The 20,398-nt window shown below is 51.1% G+C and overlaps 1 protein-coding gene across 4 annotated transcripts in view; it reads right to left on the reverse strand.

The window, feature by feature from the left end:
* The window catches only part of LOC138527959 (transcription initiation factor TFIID subunit 4-like), a 3,082,360-nt gene that overhangs the window by 2,077,320 nt on the left and 984,642 nt on the right, over positions 1 to 20,398 (reverse strand). For all 4 annotated transcript variants that reach the window (XM_069639368.1, XM_069639358.1, XM_069639375.1 and 1 more), the window contains one exon: positions 18,160 to 18,259. In XM_069639368.1, the coding sequence (XP_069495469.1) occupies positions 18,160 to 18,259 (100 nt within the window). The remainder of the gene's footprint in view (positions 1 to 18,159; positions 18,260 to 20,398) is intronic.

Here is a 20,398-nt window from a genome sequence, read left to right on the forward strand (position 1 = left end):
CAGCCACCATGGGAGCCATTAGAATGATGTTTAGTTGGCGAGACTCCTTGATCTTGCAAATCACTCTGTGAATCAGCGGTGTGGGCAGGAAGGCGTAGGCCTTCATGCCGTTCCACTGAAGCCGAAATGTGTCGCCCAATGAGTCAGGGCCCCGTCCCTGCCATAAGGCGAACTGAGGGCACTTCTTGTTGTGCCAGGCGGCAAAGAGATCCACCTGTTGAAGATTTTCTGAATAAAGAGGTTGTTTAGCTGCCACTCGTAATTGTTCGCTCCCACCCTGCTGAGCCTGTCCGCCTCCAGGTTGGATTCCCCCGGGAGGTCGACTACCGTGAAGTGGATGTCATTTTCCAGGGCACACTCCCATATGCTGATTGTTAGTCTACACAGAGGAGGGGATCTGGTGCCTCCCTCCTTGTTGGCGTAGTACATGCTGGTCGAATTGTCTGTCTGGATGAGGGCAAACTTGCCCCTGAGAAGTGGTTGGAATGCTCTGAGCGCTAGCCAGATGGCGTTCAGCTCCAACCAATTAATGTGGTATTCCTGCTTCTGTAGTGTCCAGGTGCCGCGGACTGAGAGATCGTCCAGGGTGGCTCCCCAGCCCTCGAGCAAGGAATCTGTGGTGATGGTGGCCTGCATGGAAGGCGGCCGAAAGGGCTTGCCTGTCCGTAGGTTGCAGTCCCTGGACCACCATATGTTAGGTCCGAGTGGAGAGATGGAGGAACGTTGATCATCTCGGAGAGCGCCGCTCCTGATTCCATGAGGCCGCGAGGTGCAGCTGAATCCTCCTCATCCTCAATCTCGTGTGTGGAACGGCTAATAGGACCGTCGCTAAGAGGCCCAAGAGACTATCAGGCCGAAGTCACCTCTCTGCTGAGGAAGTGGGTGGTGGCCCTCTTGATGGCCAACATCTTGTCCTCCCACAGAAATACCTTCTCGGAACATGTGTCCCAGATGAGGCCCAAGAATGTCAGAGTCTGCGTGGGCTGCAGCTGCAACTTCTTGAGATTGAGCGAGAAAACCAAATCGTGCAGTGTGTTCATAAGGACATGGGAAGAGTGGTGAATCGCTTCCGGAGATGTAGCCCTGACGAGCCAGTTGTTGAGGTATGGGTAGATGTGGAGGCCCTGCGCTCTGAGGAGGGCACCCACTGTATTCATGAGCCTGGTAAAGACCCTGGGGGCCGAATTGAGGCCAAAAGGAAGGTCCTCGTACTGGAAATGGTAGCCCATGATCCTGAACCGTAGGAAAGAACAATGGGGCTGCCAAATCGGGATGTGTAGGTACGCTTCCTTCAGATCCAGGAAGCACATCCAGTCTCCCTTGCACAATGTCTACACTATAAAAGCTGGCGTAACCATCTTGAATTTCTGAAGGGGTAAGGAGAGCTTGAGGGTGGAAAGGTGCAGCACAACTATCAGGCCCGCCTGGTTATTCTTCTGAATGGCGAAAATCCTGGAGTAAAAGCCCAAGCCTTGCAGGGAGGCTGGGAATTCCTCCACTGCCTGGCTCTCTACGAGCGACTGGATCTCTGCCAGAAGAGTTGCTGTCCCAACTTGCGGGAGTGGAGGGGAGGAGGGAGGCGAGGAGGGAGTAGAGGCTGGGATAAGGAGGCGGTACCCCGTGGAGACTACTGACAGGATCCAGGGATCCGTGAAATTCTGGTGGCAGAAATGTGCATGGAGAGCGAGCCTGCCCCCACTGGAGACACATGGACCCGAAGGGGCTTGTCATGCTTTCTTTCCCTCAGAGGCGGTCGTGGAGGAGGGGCACTGGAAAAAGCCCTTATTCCCCCACCCCCTTTTTGTCGCTTGCGCCGGTTCTCAGACAGCGAGCGGTCCGGCAGCCTGGATCTCCGTTCCTGGAAGCCACGGAACCCTCCATACGTACGCCCCCTGTCAGAACGCTGCTGTGACTGGGTGTATGACTTGGGCGGGGTCTTTGTCAAGATGGATAAAGATTTGGCCGTTTGTGAGCTGTTTTTCTTCTTGTCCAGCTCCTCGTCCGTGGTGGAGTGGAAGAGGACTCCCCCCTTCTTGAACGGTAGATCTAATATGCGTTCCTGGATGTCAAGGATGAATTTCGGCGCCCGGAGCCAGGCTGTCCTTCTCATGTCCGTGGCGATACAGATGGCACGGCCAGAGGTGTCAATATGGGCCACGGTGGATTCCATGAGGTCCTGCGCCACCAACTTGGCCTCAGCGAGCCCCGCCTTAAAACGGGTGAGGACGACGGAGGCTTGGAGTATAGTGATGCCGCAGCGATCACCGAGGAGTATGGCTGAGGATGGGCCGAGAACAAGAGTGTATCCCCCTCCATCTGCCTGTACTTGGCGTCCAGGCGTCGATTGACCGGCTGGGCCGAGTGGGGCTTAAGCCAGCCCTTCTTGGCCAGGGAGACTCCATCAGTCTGCAGAGGAATCCCTGTCTTGGCAGAGGGGCGTCGCGTGAGGACTTAAGCCAGAACCCCATCTGCCGGCTGCTTGACCTCAGGCTGGGGTAGGTCCAGGTATTCCGCCAGACCAGTAAGATGTTCTTGGAAGGCCCTGGCTGAGGATGGCATGCCTGGATCCTCCTCCCCGTCTGTGTCTTGCGGATTAGGAGGATCCTGCAGAGGAGGAGGAGTAGTTGGAGCCGAAGGCTTGGGCACAGGGAATGCAGCCGGGGGCTGAGGAGGCAGTGAAGGCTGGTACGGAACCGCCTGAGGAGTTGGCTAGGGAGCCGGGGCCAGCGTCGGCACTGGGGTCGGGGGCGCCGGTGGAGGCGCTTGTGGTGCTGCTAGCATAGTCGGGAGGACTTCCCTGAAGGCGTCCTTGAGCATAACCCCCATACGAGGTGACTTCATGAGGCTGAGGAACCTCTCGAAGAACCCCTCTTCACTGGCCGTAGAGGTGGCAGGGAGTACTGATGGGGTAGAAGGGAGCTGCTGGAGCCGTAGCATACCCTGCCCATATGGACGCAGGGAGAAGCTGCCCTGCGCATAAGAGGGATAAGGCTGTAGGCCACGTACCTGGTTGAGGCCAGTCCCACCTTGAAACTCGTTCTTCGCCGAATTCCTAAAATGGCGTCGGACGGGTGCCTTTGTCTGGTGCTGCGGCCGTTTTGTTGAGCTGCCTCCCACGTGCCTGCCACGTTTTGCTCGGCTCGCTGGGCCCAGCCTCCTCCAAGACTCTTGCGTGTGGATCACAAGGCATACCTGTAACGCTCACCTGATTCCCACGGAGGCGCTGGTCTTGGCAGGGTGGTAACTGTATCTTGAAAAGTGAAGTGCAGGACTCGATTGGCTTCCGGGGCTGGGCCTCTTCGCACTGTGTGTCTAACTCGAAGAGTAAGATGTCTGCAGGTGAAAGAATATGGGGTTAATGACCTGGGATTGTCGGGTGTCTCTCTCTCTCCCCCTCTCACTTTTCCGTGGAGCCCCAAGGTCAACGTGCTCACCTTAGATAGGTGAATGCTGGACTCTCCATCTGCGTCTGGTGCAGGGTGCCGTTACCAGTTCCTTCACTGGGTTGAAACGTAGGCCTCTTGACTTCAGAGGATTGCTAACCGTCGTTAACTGCACGAACGGTGAGTTTCCGGGCACCTTGAATGTCCTTACAGTCTTTAGGTGCGTGGGCACGTTAGTATGGAATAGGGCTCTGTATAATGTTCTTTTCAAATGGTGCCTTTTGTCTTGCAGGGCTCTTGAGGCGGAAGATGGTGGTTTGAAGAGAGCCGGAGTTCGAGCCAGCGCATAGGAATGAAGCGCTTGGGAGTGCGTAAGTAAGTGCCTGTTGCCTGCTTTCGAAATGCACTCCAACTGTCTCTTTTCTTTTGCAGGTATGAGTTCGGATGCTGAAGAGACTCTGGAAAACGCCGGGGTATTTGCAGGCGCCTAATTGTGGAGGGCGCGATGGCGCGTGAGTAAATAGCCTGCCTAATGTCTCTCCTTTTCTCTTTCAGGTGCAGGAATGCAGCGTTGAAGAAAACCGGAATTCGAGGGGTGCCGGTAAGTAAATTCCCCACAGGAATAATTATGCTTTTGTCTTCACAGGCTTTTATAATGGCGAAGGAGCAGCGCGAAGATTTGGTAACTGCCGATGGATCAGGTGAGGAAAGCGCTGCGAGTGAAGGTTGCTGTGCTAACCTGTTGTTTCTTTGTCTTTGCAGGTGCTTCTGAAGGCTGGATACAAGAAAGGTAAGCTTTTGTTCTCACAGGTTCAGGATCGGAAGAATGAAGACTGGAACCGACACGGTGAGCGTTCTGCTGCAGATGCAGAATAACGCGAAGCACGTTGCATCAATCGGGTGTGGTTTAAATAGCCTTGGAGTGATGAGGCGTCTTCCTCCACTGCCTCGCCCAGGAAAGAAAAGAGTTCCTGTTCTAGAAGAGTTCCAGTGTTGTATCCAGGGAGTGGAGCCTGCCCCACCCAGGTAAGAAACTAGTCCCGGCTTGTAGAGGATTCCCATATGGCTGGTAAGTAAGCAGCATGGTCTGCTGCAGGTAAGTCCACCCAAGCATCTTTATACATGTTATGAGCCCGGCGCTTCCAGTGCCGGGACCAGTGATTTTGATGAGCCTGGTGCCACCGGCGACAGGACAGGGTCCAAAAGGTCCCAATGGGGACCGGCTGGTGCCTAGGATGAAGGTTAGAGGCCTGCTTCCAAGGACGTTGGGCTGGTCCTAGCCCCTTGGAAGCAGCGATCATGACAATACCCTGCTCCTCGGGTCTAGGGCCGGTAGGTGTGTCACCCTCGACCCGGGGGTCGGTAGGTCATAAGAGCTGTGTTTAGGTGCCCCCTCGGATGTACTACCGGTACTAGGGCGTAGCCCCACAGCGATATTGCCGGTACAAGGGCGGAGACCCTCGGATGACAATCCGGTATGAGAACCTTCCAGTCGCTCAACACTACCAGCGGGAGGATCCACGGATCCCACAGCCCGAAGGCCGGTAGTTGAGCAGCCTCGGTGCACGTGCTGGTATAAGGACCTGAAAGGTCCCTCCCACGCAGGAGAGTCCTAGGGAAGGAGTCTCCTTTGTGGGGTGTGATGGAGAATAGCGGCCCTACCTTGCGCTTGGCTCGATGTTTCACGAAGTTCTTGAGAATCTCCGGAGGGGACTTCTAGAAGAGCTCCCTCCACCTGGCTAGTCTGTTCTTCAGCGCTTTCGAGGACAGCGAGCCACAAGCTGTACAAGCTTGCAAGTCGTGGTCTGGGCCAAGGCAACGTAGGCAGAGGGTGTGGGGGTCTGAAGTTGGGAAGAGCCCGTTGCAGGATGGACACCTGCTGAACCCTGTGGAAGTCGGCATGCGCCGGGGAGGAGCGTGACACCTGAGGACCGAGTACCTGAATGATAAAAAAAAAGACAAAAAAAGAGAAGAAGTATCCACGCGTGGAATTACATGGCCAACGCCAAACCCAGGAGCACTGGTGAATTCGGCCTGTTCCCATCGACGCGGAAAAGGGGACTGAAGTGTGGCGGAATGAAGTGTGGCGCCTCTAAATTTAAAGAGGAAGAAGGTTTTTTTCTGGTGAAAAAGGTTCCGTCTCCTGTCCCTTTGAAGGGACGCCCATGCAGTATGGAGGAAAGGGGACGGAACGTAAGAGTACTGATTGCAAGCTGTCTGGATGGCTATTTACCCAAATTTTCACAGAACGTGTGTTATGCAGGCTGTCCCACATGTCCCACATCTAAGCTCCCACCACTCCACTGCCAATGCCATTTCAGGTCCCAGTCATCCCCTTACAATTTCTTGTCATCCTGATCCACCCATCTACCCCCACTCACCCCATTCAGGGCAGCAGCAACATGGTGATCATAGGCAGCGCACATGGAGGCAGCCTAGCGGATATGGGCGCCTGAGATCCCTGCGCCCATTCCTCCATTGGCAACTGCCTTGGCATCTCGCTGCGGTTCGGCATAGCCTTCGGCCCAACTCACTTCGGCATCACGTGACACGGAAGGCTCAGCCGACTGTTATTACTGCGGATCACGTGGTAAGGAAACGCTTGTGGCCGCGTGTCATGTGACGCTATCACCTGACTGGTCCAATGCATTCAAATGCTGCGAGGGAACGCTTGCACAGTGCTTCACAGCTGAATTGATTCGGCACTGTTTGGCATTCCTGTTTCTTCACGATCATGGTACAGAACTACAGACTGTTTCACGGATTTCTTCTTGTCAAGCCCTTGGATTGCCTTCTTGTTGGTTACCGAAATACTGGACTGATTATTGGCTTCCTTTGTATCATCCCTCAGACTCTGTTGTGCTTGTTTAGCTTCTGACCTTGGAACTCTTTTTGGACTGTTTATGGATCATCCCAAACTATTACCACGCTTGAACTTGTCATCGCGGCTCACACAGGTATCCCAGTGTGTGTCCACCTAGAGTGATGCCCAGTGTGCTTCACCGCTTGCTGCTGCCAGTCACACACTGCAGGTGCTTGGAACGCCTCCTACCCTGTCCGTCCCAAACTTAGGGTTTGGTTGATGTCTGGTTTCCTTCCACCTTGGTAAGCTCTTTTTAGTGTTCTAAGCTACGTTCTGGTCACCGTCTGTGTTTGCCATTGTACTTAATCCCTTGCTTGCCTTACATCGGTTGGGGGTTTCCGGCGTTCCTGGTTCCTGATACTTCGGCACTCAATACCTGTGGCCTCAAGGATCGCACAGGGAGTTGTTTTGGTATCTCTCTATGTGGTACTTCTGGATGGAGGTCGACATAGTCTTCACGACCATCAAGACATAACAACATGTGATGTTTAATGCACCATTTAAACTCATTATTAATATTCAGTGGTGAACCCCTCCCTAACCCCCTGCCAATGGTTCAGGGTCCCTCGCTATGCTCGGTCGGTCTTGTGTATTTGTGGCAAATATTTACACCCTTTCAACTGAAATAATTCCCCTGCCACCATTAATACATTTACCAGCTGCCACTGCTAGCTGGTACATTTGGGCGCCCAGGGCCAGGCACCGTCCCCTTGTTTCTACGCTAGGTAAACGATTTAAGCTTAGATTGAAAAACATACTTACATCGTTCAGCTAGTGTAGTGCGCACGTGCCCCTGCAAGAGCATGATTATCATAGGCATTGTGCATCCATGGTACTCCAGGCTTGCACAGAGTGTGGTGAGGCCCGTGCTTTATTTGCAGAGCTTTGGGGGCCATCAGCATGGCTTGTGGGAGTCCCCAAATGTTGTGTTACACCACTGCAAGGAGGAAAAAGCTCAACACAAATCAGGGATGTAGGGCATCTTGTCAGTCCTCAACCCATCTACCACACCCGAGTCTCCTTTCGCCAGAGAGGCCGGGAGGTGTGGCTAAAGCCCGACGGAAAGCCAAAGCTTCAGTCGGAGTTTGGAAGCGGTTTGAGATGGAGACAGAAGCTGTTTTGGAGCAGGCTGGAGGAGAGACCAAAAGGCCAGAAGGCTGGGCCAAACTGGAGCCCGAGAGATGGCTAAGGGATCAAGGGGACCAAACTGGGGAGGATAGCTCATGGGCAACGTGCTCACCTTGGAAGCAACACTACACAGAGCAACACAGGTTCGATACCCCGGTTCCATGCTTTGAAACCTCTGGGTGTTAAGCGCGTTATAAATAAATATCATGTCATCATTTCATATTATACCAGCAAAGAGAACTGGGTCTGTTGATAAGGAGTGAGGGGTTGGTGGCCAAAGATAGTAAATGTGACCTGAAAGAGGGTGGTTATTAAAGGGTTGAAGTATGTGCAAGAAATAGATGTGAGTTGGAAAAAATCATTGGAGTGAGCAGTGGTTCCCATAGGGGGCAAGAAATAGTTGGGAATTGGAAAACCTGAGTGAGTGGAAGGGTGGCTACAGAGGGGGGAAGAAATTGCGAGAGGCAGTAGTGAGTCAGAGAAGATCAAAGAGGAGATGGGTGAAGGAGGTGCAAGATACACTTTTGAGTTGGAGAGAGGAATTGAGAAAAGGAGCAATAACCAGAGGGGTGAAAAAGATGTGAGAGAAAGATAGGACCTGAAGAACATTGAATGCAAAGAAGAAGAGGTGAAGGGTGTATGGGGAAATAGTGGCTATTAAGGTATTTGGGACTGGGAAAAGGAAAGCACCCAAAGGGGTGAAGAAGGCAAAGCAAAGAGTAAAGAATTGGAAGGAGAATACAGCAAATAGAGGTGGTTTCAAAGGGAGAAGATATTGGAAGAAAAGCTGCTACAGGAGTTGATAACGGATGTAGAGGAGTGGAGTACAAGAACGATCATAATAACAGGAACAAAAATTTGGTGCAGCAGTTGAGATGAGAGATAGAGGAGTGAGAAGCTGAGATAATGGGAGGGTCAGCACCCATTCTGCTTGAGAGAACTTGAGGACAAGAGGAGATGCATATGAGCAGACAAGAAAAAGAAAAGGTACAAAAGGAGCCATGAGGGTTTGAGTAGTTGAACACCCTCTTGCCCCTACCACGCTGTCTGAGCCCACATACAGCACTTGGGACCTACCGCAAACCACTCAATGCCAGCACCCATAGGTGCCTCCAGAACTCGGTGGTAGAACGCCTCTAGGTGTTGTAGTAAAAGATTACAGAGGAGGAAGATGAGAAACCAGGGGTTAGTAGGAACACGACAAAGAAGAAGACGCCAAACAAAGGGAGGACCATCCCTGTGAAAACCAGTAACGCTAGTAACAACCACAAGTCCCAGGTCTTGGGAAACAAGAGACATAAAAGGCTTATTTTGTTGATAATGGACTGCTCAGCCTGGAAGGGGAAAGCTCTGGCACATTCTACAGCAGTAAGAAAGCCAGTTTTTAACTTTTAGTTTCACTGCAAATTTTTATTAGAAATTGCCAAACCTATCCTGAGATGTTTCAGCTGCCTTTTAAGCCAATCCGGTTTACTATAATTCTCCCATAACTGTTACAGATCCCTTATAAACCACATTGAATTTAAGTTTTCTATGTTCGTCTGGTCCTAGATCTCCATCACCTATGTGACAATGTGTATATCCTAATGGCACGAATATGCTCTTTTTATTTGGTGGTGTTTGTATGTGGATGAAGGAATAAGTTACTTACCTGTAACTGTTGTTCTCCAGCATGGGTCTGGCATGGATTCACATGCTCATGAATATTCCCCGTCGTCAGGCTGGGAATCCTCGGTAAAGAAAAAATCAGTTTCGTTTCTGATCTGTCTTTCGTAGTAGTAACCAATCACTGATCCCTGCGTCATACTGACCACAGCCAATGACTGCCCTCTACCTAAGCACCGCCTCTGGCAGCCATCTTCAGATTTGGTAGCACGTGAAGTGGCAGTATGACCAAGTGAAGAGCCGCAGAGGGGTAGGTGGGAGGGTTCGCATGTGAATCCATGCCAGACCCATGCTGGAGAACAACAGTTACAGGTAAGTAACTTGTTCCTTCTCCAGCATGGGGTCTGGCATGGATTCACATGCTCATGAATAAAGAATACATAGCAGTACACACATGCACAACCATGGGAGGTGGCAAAGGCTCAACATTAAGCATTACATCAAACTCAACATTAAGCAATTCTTACCTCCTCACCAGGCTCACCTTAGGCGGACAGATTGCGCAGCACTGCTTGGCCGACCCTGGACTCCTCCCTGGAATCCCGATCGACGCAGTAGAATTTCTTGAAGGTGTGCGTCGACCTCCACGTAGCAGCCCTGCAGATGTCCAGCAAGGGCACACCAGATAGGAACGCCGTGGTAGCTGCGATCGCTCTGGTGGAATGGGCTCTCGGACGGCCAGGCAGCGGTTGGTTTGCCAACCGATGACAGTACATGATACAGCCGGAGAGCCATCTGGAAATGGAGGCCTTTGAGAGAGCCTTCCCCTGATTGACAGGTCCAAAGTTCACAAAAAGTTGTGACGTCTTCCGAAAACACTTTGTGCGGTCCACGTAAAACTTCAGCGCTCTTGCCACATCCAGCGAGTGCAAAGTCCTTTCGGCCGGCGACGGGAAGAAAACAGGCAACACCAAGGGTTCGTTGAGGTGGAAGTCCGACGGCACCTTGGGCATGAAGGAGGGGTGCGTCCTGAGCACTACCCTTGTGTCGTGAAAAGTCAAGTACGGGGGCTTGCAGGAAAGGGCCTGGATCTCTCCCACTCTTCGTGCGGAGGTGATGGCCACAAGAAACGCTGTTTTCCACGACAAGAACTTCAACGGAGCCGAGTGCAGAGGCTCGAACGGAGGTCCCATGAGCTTGGTCAGCACCACGTTGAGCTCCCACGCCGGGGCCGGAGCCTTCACCGGCGGGAACGATCTGAACAGTCCCTTCATGAATTCTTTCACCAGACGATGAGACCACAAAGACGTCCGCCCCATGGTTCTGGTGTATCGGGAGATCGCAGCAAGATGAATCTTGATGGACGCATGCGCCAGTCCAGCCTGGGCCAGCGTCAGAAGGTACGGCAGTACCTGGGGAGCCGTAATCCGTAGAGGGTTAATCTTCTGTGCGTGGCACCAGACAGAGAACCTCTTCCATTTGTGTCCATAGCATTTAAGAGTTGAGGACGCCCTGGCCTTTGCAAGAACCTCTCTGCAGTCGGCCGGTATGTCGTATCCTCCAAACTCTAACGCTGCAGGAGCCAGGCCTGCAAGTTCAGCGACTTCGGGTCGTGATGGAGGATGGTGCCTCCTTCCCTGGAGAGAAGATCCGCGTCCACTGGCAGCTTGATTGACAGGTACGCTGACAAGTCCAGAAGGTCCGGGAATCATATCTGCCTCGGCCACGCAGGTGCGACGAGGATCATCCTGCACCGTGACCTCTTGAGCTGGTTGATGAGCCGGATCAGCAATGGCAATGGAGGGAACGCGTATAGAAACAGGCCCTCCCAGGGGAACGAGAAAGCATCGCCCATGCTCCTCGGCTGGGGAAACCTGCTGGCGAACCTCCGGCACTTGGAGTTCGTCGACGTCGCGAACAGATCGATATGGGGTGTGCCCCACCGTCGGAAGAGGCGGTCCACTAGATCCTGTCGTAGTTCCCACTCATGGCACGAGCGCAGCTCTCTGCTGAGCGAGTCGGCGATGGTGTTTTTTATCCCTGCCAGATGAAACGGCACCAGAAACATCCCTTGGGCGACGGCCCAATGCCACAGATCCTGCGCCTCCTTGGACAGGGCTGGGGACCTGGTTCCGCCCTGCTTCCCGATGTAGAACATGGTGGTGGTGTTGTCGGTGAAGATCCTCACCACCTTGCCCTTGAGGGACGGAAGAAAGGATGTGAGGGCCCAAAACACTGCACGGAGCTCCAGGACGTTGATATGGAGGGACTTCTCCATCGGAAGCCAAAGGCCTCTCGCGTGCAGATTTTCGGTGTGCGCTCCGCACCCTTCCAGGGAGGCATCCGTGGTCACTGTCTCCTGGTGGCCGGGGGTCTGGAAGTCCATGCCTGCCGTCAGATGCGCACGGGTGCCCCACCACCGGATCGCTCGTCGGAAACTCTCGTCGAGTGTGATCCTTTCCTCGAAGCTGCCCGTCGTCTGTATCCAGCACGCGTCCAGGAACTCCTGCAACGGGCGCATCCGGAGCCTGCACAGGCGGATGAGATAAATACAAGAAGACATCATTCCGAGGAGGGACTTGATGGACCTCACCCTGGCCGCGTCCGCAACCAGCATCCGCTGCACCTTGCCCAAGATGGCCCTTGTCCTTTCCTCCGACGGAGAGGCCAGAAGCGACACTGTGTCGAGCTTCGCTCCCAGAAACAGTGCGTCTTGCGCGGGCACCAGGTGGGACTTGGCGTAGTTTAAGGAGAATCCCAGGTCCGTGAGTAGTTGGACGGTCCTTGCCGTGTGTTCCACGGCGAGCTCCTTCGTCTTTGCTCGTATGAGCCAGTCATCCAGGTAGGGGTAGACGTGGATCCCCTCTCACTGCAGCTGCGCCGCCACCGGTGCGAGGCACTTGGTGAACACCCTGGGTGCCGACCTCAATCCGAAGGGAAGGGCTCTGAACTGGTAGTGACGCCCCTGGACCACGAACCTGAGAAACTTTTGGTGTCCCTTTAGGATGGGAGTATGGAAGTGGGCATCCTCCAAATCCAACGACGACAGGAAATGGCCCTCCTCCAGTTGACCCAGGACGTGTTGGAGGGTGACCATCCGGAACTTCTGTGCCTTGATGAATTTGTTCATTCGTCGTAGGTCCAGGATGGGACGCCATCCTCCCGTCTTCTTCTTCACGAGGAAGTATCTTGAGTAAACTCCGGAGCCCAGAAGCCTCTTTGGGACGAGCTCGATAGCGCCCTTCTTGAGCATCGCCTTTACCTCCAAGAGAAGTTGAGGGACGTGATGTTCTTTCCTGGCCACAGGGGGGACGCGCGGGCACCTCTTTAGAAACTCGAGCGTGTGACCCTGAGCTAGGGCGTCCAGCACCCAACGGTCGGTGGAGATGGACTCCCACACGCTGACGGAGCTCGCCAGCCGGCCTCCCACCGGGATGCTTCGGTGGGGGCCCGACCCCACGGCCGGTTCAGTCCTGCTTCGACGAGGCTTTGCCGCCCTGTCCTCCTTGCGACGATGGCGGGGTCCGCCTGACTTGCCTCGTCCCCTGTAAGCTTCCTGTGACGACGAACGGGCCGCTTGACGGTAGGTGGAAAATCCGCCGCTGGAACCTTTGGAGGCACCCTGTTTGCCTCCGCCTCTCCGAAAGGGCGGCTGCCGTTGCTGGAGAACCCCAAGAGCCCGGGCCGTCTCTGTGTCCGCCTTGATGGCTTGAAGGGATTCGTCCACTGTTTTCCCAAGCAGGTTGTTTCCGTCGAACGGCATGTCCAAGACTCTGGTCTGCACGTCCTGACGGAAGTCGGTAGCCTTTAGCCATCCACGCCCCCTAAGGCACACGCCGTTGCCCAACTGGCGAAATCCAGTGTCAGCGATGTCCGTCGCAATCGTAATGGCATGGTCCGACGCCACCTCTCCTTCCTGCAAGATCTCTAGGGCTTCCGCCCTCTTGTCGTCTGGTAGGAAGTCCAGCAGGGGGGCCAGTTTGTACCACAACTCCCTGTTGTAGCGGGCTACGATAGCCATGGCGTTGGCCGCCTTAATCGTCGTCGCTGCCGACGAGATGACCCTGCGTCCCATCGTGTCCAATTTCTTTCCCTCGCCGTCTGGTGGGGAGGTCGACGTAGAGGCCGCGCCCCCCCCCCGCTTTCTTCCTGGCCGCTGCAGAGACGACCAAGTCCGGGGTCGGCTGTGCCCGAAGGCACAAGGAGGCCGCGTCCGGGACCCGGTACTTCTTCTCGTACCGATCCCTTCTAGCCGGCGTCGTGGATGGGTTCTTGAGGAGGGCGAGGCCCTCATCCCAAATATCGTCCAGTAGAGGTACAGCGAGGACCGTCTTCCTCTTGGCCTCGCGCCGTTGATAAAGAAAACCTTCCTTCTTCTTCTCTTCCGGGCAGAGCTGGAAAAGCTCGGATGCCCTGGCGATCATGGAGTGAAACGATCCAATCTCGTCGGGCGGGGAAGCCCGGGTGAGAGGTGACGACGGGAGATCCTCGTTGTAAACCTCGTCGTCTGTACCCGTCGCGGCCGTGTCAGTCCCCGTATCATCCCCACGTGTCGAGGACGGGGAGGAGGGCTGAACAGGGCGCGATGGCTGAAAAGGAGGTGGAGGATGAATCCTTCTTCTCTTAGTGGGAGGGCTCCCAGAAGGGCCTGGCTCCGGGTCCCCCGTCGGGAGCGGTTCCTCCGTTGGTGGTAACGGCAGTCTCGTCCTTATCTCTGAGCATAAGGACTGTATAGCCAACAAAATGGCCGCCGAGTTGTCTTGCGGCACTGGTTGAGGGGAGTCCGACGGGCGGTCAGGAGCCCCGTCGGCACCCTCGACGTTTTCATTGTCTCCTACGTCGGGGTCCCTCCCGACGGGCTGGTCTTCTTCCACGCCAACGCTGTGGCTTAAGACTTCGACCAGCTCCTCCTCAGAGGTTGAGGCCGAATCCACGACGACCTCCTGCCCCCCCTTTTTCTTCTCCGTCGGAGGTTTCACGGGGGTCCTGTCGATGGGCATGAAAGAGGACTCCCTCTGCGGTGGCAGGGAGACTCTGGGCCCCGAGGTCGCCACCACTGGTGTAGCCTCCACAGTCTGCGCCAGGGGCGCCGCGACTGTCTCGATAGAGGCCTTGGCCGGATGGATTAAGGTTTTCACAACCTTAGGTGCACTCACCGCCTTCTCCTTGGGAGGAGGGTCACCGCCTCGCTCCCCCTCCGTTTCCCTACTCAACGTGTACGGGTATCCATGATGCTTCAAGCATCATGGATACCCGTTGGGGCCTTCGAGCTCGACTGGGGTCTCTCCAGGAGCTTTGCCGGGTGCTCGGCCTTCCTCTTACCCGAGCCAGAGCGTTGGCTCGTGGTTGATGGCGCCAGGGAGGATGCGCCCTGCCTGGCGCCCGTAGAGCCCGACCGTTCGGCGCTCCCGGTGCCAGCGGACTCGCGGTGCTTGGCCTTCTGTTGGACCCCCGTCGCCGGGGCGCCCTCAAAGGTCTTAGAAGACTGCTCGGACTTCTTCTTCTTCTTCTCGCCTGACGGGCTCTTTCCTTCCAGCCAGTTGGCGAGACGTTGATGGCGGTCCTTCATGGTCCGCTCTGACATATTGCCGCAAAACGCACAGTCCTTCTCCACGTGCGTCTTGTCCTCATGTAGGCAGTAAAGGCAAAGGGAGTGTTCGTCCTCCTTAAAGACATTCTGAAACTGGCATCCAGGGCAGACCCTGAACAGCTTTCCGGGCGTCGAGCTTCCCCTTCTCCTGGGCCATGTCCGAGATGGGCCTGAGAAACTTCTGGAGTCCTCCAAAAGCGTGGCTCGACGAAATCTTCACCCTTGAGGGGCGTAGACAAATCCGACACAGGTCCCCGTTGATAGGATGAAGAAACAGTGGAGCTTGAGGCTCTTTTGACCGAAAAAAGCATTTTTTGAGAAAAAACGTGAAAAAATAGCACTCACGCTCGAGAGCAATAGCACGAGGATCCCAACACTTGAACGTGTGGTAAAAATCTGAAGATGGCTGCCAGAGGCGGGGCTTAGGTAGAGGGCAGTCATTGGCTGTGGTCAGTATGACGCAGAGATCAGTGATTGGTTACTACTACGAAAGACAGATCAGAAACGAAACTGATACTGATTTTTTCTTTACCAAGGATTCCCAGCCTGACGACGGGGAATATTCATGAGCATGTGAATCCATGCCAGACCCCATGCTGGAGAATATATGCATATAGCAGTATAACTTAACATTAATTGTCTTTCTGTGGCTTGTATCTGGCTTAGGATCACATGCTTTGCACAGTCCGCCATCTAAAGGTAAGTGCATAGTATTACATCTTCTTGTGTTTTTGAATTTGAAAATGAACGATGACAGGGGCACACCTGGAACACCATCCCTACTCAACGTGTACGGGTATCCATGATGCTTCAAGCATCGACGTAGTCAGAAAATCACAGATAATAATGCTACATTGAAAAAGACAATTTATCAGGCTAGTGGAACACCCATTCTCTAATGTAGTTATTGCAAGTGGCCCACCTATAATGGTCTTGGAATAACAACTTCAGCCACAACATTGATTCCACTAAACTAAGTGACGATAACGGTTCTGAAACGTCTGAGAAAAGCTGAGATGTTTGTATTGGAAAGTTCAGTGTTCTTCATAAATTAGGAATGCTGATTGTAGCCATGCCTTAGGAAGTAATGGTAAGTCATCATGCTACCTGAAAAGTAGACTCTATTGCGCCCTTACCATAATGACTTTTCCAGCCTATCCAAACCCTTCAAAAGCAAGGGCCTGCTGACTCATTTTCATAGGATACTTGGGGTATATTGATTTATTCAGGGTTTTTTTCAGTGAAGACAATTTGTAATGTCTGAGAATAATACCTTGTAAACTAGGAGCTTCTGGGAGATGGTTATTTGATATAGCATTGTCAGGTGCACCAGACTTGGCACGTTTCTGCGGCAGCACTCAGATATAGCGACACATGCGGTACAACATGATAGGATTGCGCTCCTGGTGGCTCCTGTGGCATTTTGTGGACCGATAGCGGAGAATGGGACTACATTACCTGTTGTGCCAATCACGAGCCGGCAGTCACATGACACGCTGCATCATGCGCACATAACACAGAGGTGCCGCAATTCTTGGCGATTCAACAGCCAGCATTTCCTGCTTCTCAGCTATTCTGTGAGTGGACCTTGCTGTTACTTGGATTTCCTGGCTTCTTTGAACTTCGTGATAATAACTATGGGCATTGCATCTATATTATCTCTTGGATTTGGTGATGCCCGGGATTTGGCTTTCTTGGATTTTTTATGGATTCTGGACTTGGATTTTGGATCTTGATTTCTAAATGCTTTATGGAACTACGTGACCTTGCCTTCTGGTGAGGAACATGGACGGGGAGAATTAACTGCTGTTATCCCTTCCCCTTATTAGCAGTGTAATTGTGCCGCCCGGGGTTAGGGCCCTAAGTTATTCCCTTCTGCTCTTCAGGTTTTGGTTGTTTGGCATCCCATTTTCCGTCAGGCGGTTCCTTGTCCTGCTTTGCACCACTGCTGACTAGCCCTCGTCATCCAGAGACCCCCAGCTACCGAGAGAGCCTGGCAGTACTTCCTCCCCTGTTACCTTTTGCTCAATTGATTATCCAGCAGAGTACAAACCTATTCCTCTATGACTCATCCATTGAGAAGGTCTGTCAGTTTACCTGGGATATTGGTCATGACAAGTATTTAAAATATTACGCTTTAAGGTTCCAATTTGAAGGTCTTGTATGTTGTAGAAAACACAATAAATGCTAGCGTTCAGGAAGCTACTGCAGTCGTTTTTTTAATGCTAGAATTAGCAAAATACAGACTATGTGCCAAACAAAGGTGTAGCAGAAAGATGAAAAGTAGGAATGATGCTTTCCTTAAGTGCCTTTGCACTTTTTTGCAGCAGACCAAACAGATATCTTCCATTTGGAAGAGATTTGAAAGCACAGTTAAACAAATGTTACAATTTAGCATAGTTAGAAACAACGAATATTGTCCACAGAGTTACATTGCATGAGATTAAGTCTTTCTATTATAAAGATAACCCCCACAAAGAAGACAAGCAAGAAGTTCAGATTATACGGCTAGAGTCAGATTTCAGGAATCCATGGACTAGTAAAAATATGGCCGAATACTGACTTTTATATTAAATATAAAAAGAAAAGCTAGGCAAACCATATGGTTTGATGCGTTTGGTCAGCACCAGAGGATCATAGTTGGAAATGGTTCCCCCAATAATGATTTGTATGTTCCCACTTTACTGCAGGAGTACTCAGAGCCTGAAGAACGGAGGGGTCTGTTCATGGGTGAATATGTTTTATTTCGTCCGAATCAGGCTGGCTCCCTGATTCTCTTGCAGGGACTGTTCCATGTTAGCACTTACACTCTCATGGTGACATTGTCAGCATTGGTGTCTGAATGTCTTGGTCTGTTACTAAACAGAATTATGGATTTGTGAAAAATTAATAAATTGTTAAAACGTTTTTCATCTGTGCTGAAAATTCTCTTTCTCACAGCCAGTGTCTGCCTGTGGAGATAGCTTTCTGCAGCTAACTTATTAACGGCTTTAAAAATTCTGACTTGTCTCGTTCTATACTGGATGAAGGAGAACAATGTGTTCCATTCCTCAAATTCTGAAGGCACAACTCAGCAAACATGCCCCATGATTCAAGAAAGGCCTGCACAAAAACTATAATACAGTAGTTGGGACGAGCCTCTTTATAGATGCCACCACTTCAGTACCATCAGGGAGTCTGATCGCATTTAAGGTCTTGGTGTCTAGTCTGCCAGGAAAGTTATCAGTAGCCTCAGATACGTTTTGTGAGTGGTCTGGAGAAGGTATTTCTATCTATTAAAGAACCTTCAACAGAAGAGTGGCCATGCCTAGCCCTTAACAAATCATCTTACAGAGCGGAAAATATCAAAAGTGAAAGAATTCCGAGACCTCCATGATCATCATTCATAAATCCCCTTATTGTTTGTGTCAATAAAGTAGGGAAGGGTAGATAATTACATTCAAACATCATTCTAATCTTCACGATGCACCATTCACCTAAACTCGTTTTTAAGAAAAGTACAGGGAAAAGTTCAGAAAGTAATTCTAAAATGTACTACAAAATGAACACAAGTCATTATAATAATCACTAAATTTAGAAAAAAACAGTACCTTGGATTCTATTGTTCTGGGCTACAAGTACCGGCGTTCTACCGTTTGTTGACTGGCAAGAGGTCGAGGGATTGTTCAGAGCTTGAGATGAATGGCTAGCCTGTTAGTTAGAAAAAATATATTTAATTGCATTGAAACAGAAACAAACCTTTGCCATATGTACATTTCCGGTCAACCATGTTTATGACACCAGCATATTAAAAATCACAACTAAGAAGATAAATGTAATTGCTTTCAAAGAAAACGAATATGTAAGAATTCAGGTTGCCTTTATAATAACTTCTAGTCTTATGGAAGCTTTCTATTATGAACTTGTGGGTGTGTGGATTAGTGGCAGCAAGCAGCATATAACAATGTCTAACCAAAACGGTGTACAGATACACTGTGCATGAGCGTCACAACAAGTGTACATCACTACGCTACGTCCCCCTGAAACTCACCCCTTTCAGTTCCCACCGATAAGTAAGACTCATTTAATAAAGGATTGACAATTAGTCAGGGAGAAAGAAACAGCATTGGCGAGCCTGGCACTAAGTGAAGCAATTTCTGAATATTTTTAGGTCAAAGAGAATATTATTTCAGGTGGAGATTACCAGTGAAAGTATGAACAGATTCCGCCAGTGATGAAGTCCTCTGCCTTAATCTGGGGTGATAGTGGTTGATAGACGGGATAGTGGTATGGGGAAGAACCTCTGTTCAACTTTGCGTAGCCCTGTCCTCGGGCAGGAGACAGACATGCCACAGACTGATATCACCAACCCTTTAATGAAACTGCCAAGCAACCTTGAACAATAAAATGTACATCCAACCCAAGGCAGGTTTGGAGAAATACTTTGTCCGGCTTCCCCAGCAACGGTTTACATTTGTTTATTCTGTTTTTTACAACCATCAAGTCATCATCACATGAATACAGTGGTTATCCTGCCTCATTCAAGGTACAATCCCAAAAAACGACGTAAAACCAACTACCCACTACTAAAAAAAAAGAAAGAATAACGAGTTAAACAACAACCTGCAGAGAAAGCATCTGGGAAAGTCTGGTTACCAAATGCATTTCTAGTACATAATTGTTGCTCCTCCAGCAATCACCTCCCGATCCTTCTTCCCCTACCTCCCAAGACCATGACACTCAATTCACAGTTCACAGCAGGAACCTCAAACCAGCATCACAGGGCCCTTGCTCAAAGAGGTTTGTCCTTAGGCGACCAGAACAGCTCCTGCACCAGCACATTCCACATTGTCACACCCCCTTTGTCACCCGCCTTTGTAATGCCCTGTGCCATTGAGTCGGGGGACGCTGCGGGACAAGCAAATAAAAATGTACAAAAGTAGTCAGCAAATGGAGTGTTCGCAGGCAAGAAGTAACGTAGGTTTATTCAGGGCCCAGACGCAGCTGGGCCAGCTATATTCAAACAGAATGCGGAACAGATTTGTGTGAAAAGGCGCTGTCAAAGCCCTAAATCTAAAACTTTTGCAACAATCGAGCTAATTAACATTAGTAACTTTGCAAACCGAGCCGACTGGTGCTCGCACATCATACCTTTATAGAAAAACATACATTGTGTTCTGTGATTGGGTCCACAGACCTTCCCACACCGCCTTTAATTATAATTTGTGACCTCACAATCCAAACCTCACTTCCCTCATTGTAGTAACAATTCATTGAAACATTTGAGATGACCAGCGGAACTTATAAATGTTGCATATTAAGAACTCTTCAACCTTCTTCTCAGGCGAAACATACTAACTGCAACCGCTGTGGTTCTTTTGACACCATCTAAAAATCACTTTCTGCAAATCTTTTTGAATTATAAAATGGCTGTGCCCTCCTTGCCTGTCGGCGGGAACCATGGGTTTTCATCTGTGACCTCGAAAAAATAACAACTATTGTTTGCTTCTTACCATACAGGCCTGTGATCGTGGGACCAGCCACTGCCGCTTAGTAGCAGATTAATAAAAAAATAACTATCACATGTTTTCTGCAAAAGCATGCTGTAAGGCCTATTTACCGCGTTTCAGTCTACCCCCAAGTTTGGTTATACCTGCCTGTGCCCTTGCATTTCTTTTATATGTAAATAGCTTTTATTTTGGGCTTGACGATTAAAAGGAGCCTCCTCCCCTTTTACAGTGCTACTCTTGCAATTGATAAGTGTGTACCTTTCAATCAATCAAATCAGTTTATTCGGATTATTTTTTTCCATAAACAACATTTACAAGATAAAATACAGAATCAATACAA

Source organism: Ambystoma mexicanum, chromosome 1q, assembly GCF_040938575.1.
Source record: "Ambystoma mexicanum isolate Mex_15411 chromosome 1q, UKY_AmexF1_1, whole genome shotgun sequence".
NCBI classification, from domain to species: Eukaryota; Metazoa; Chordata; class Amphibia; order Caudata; family Ambystomatidae; genus Ambystoma; species Ambystoma mexicanum.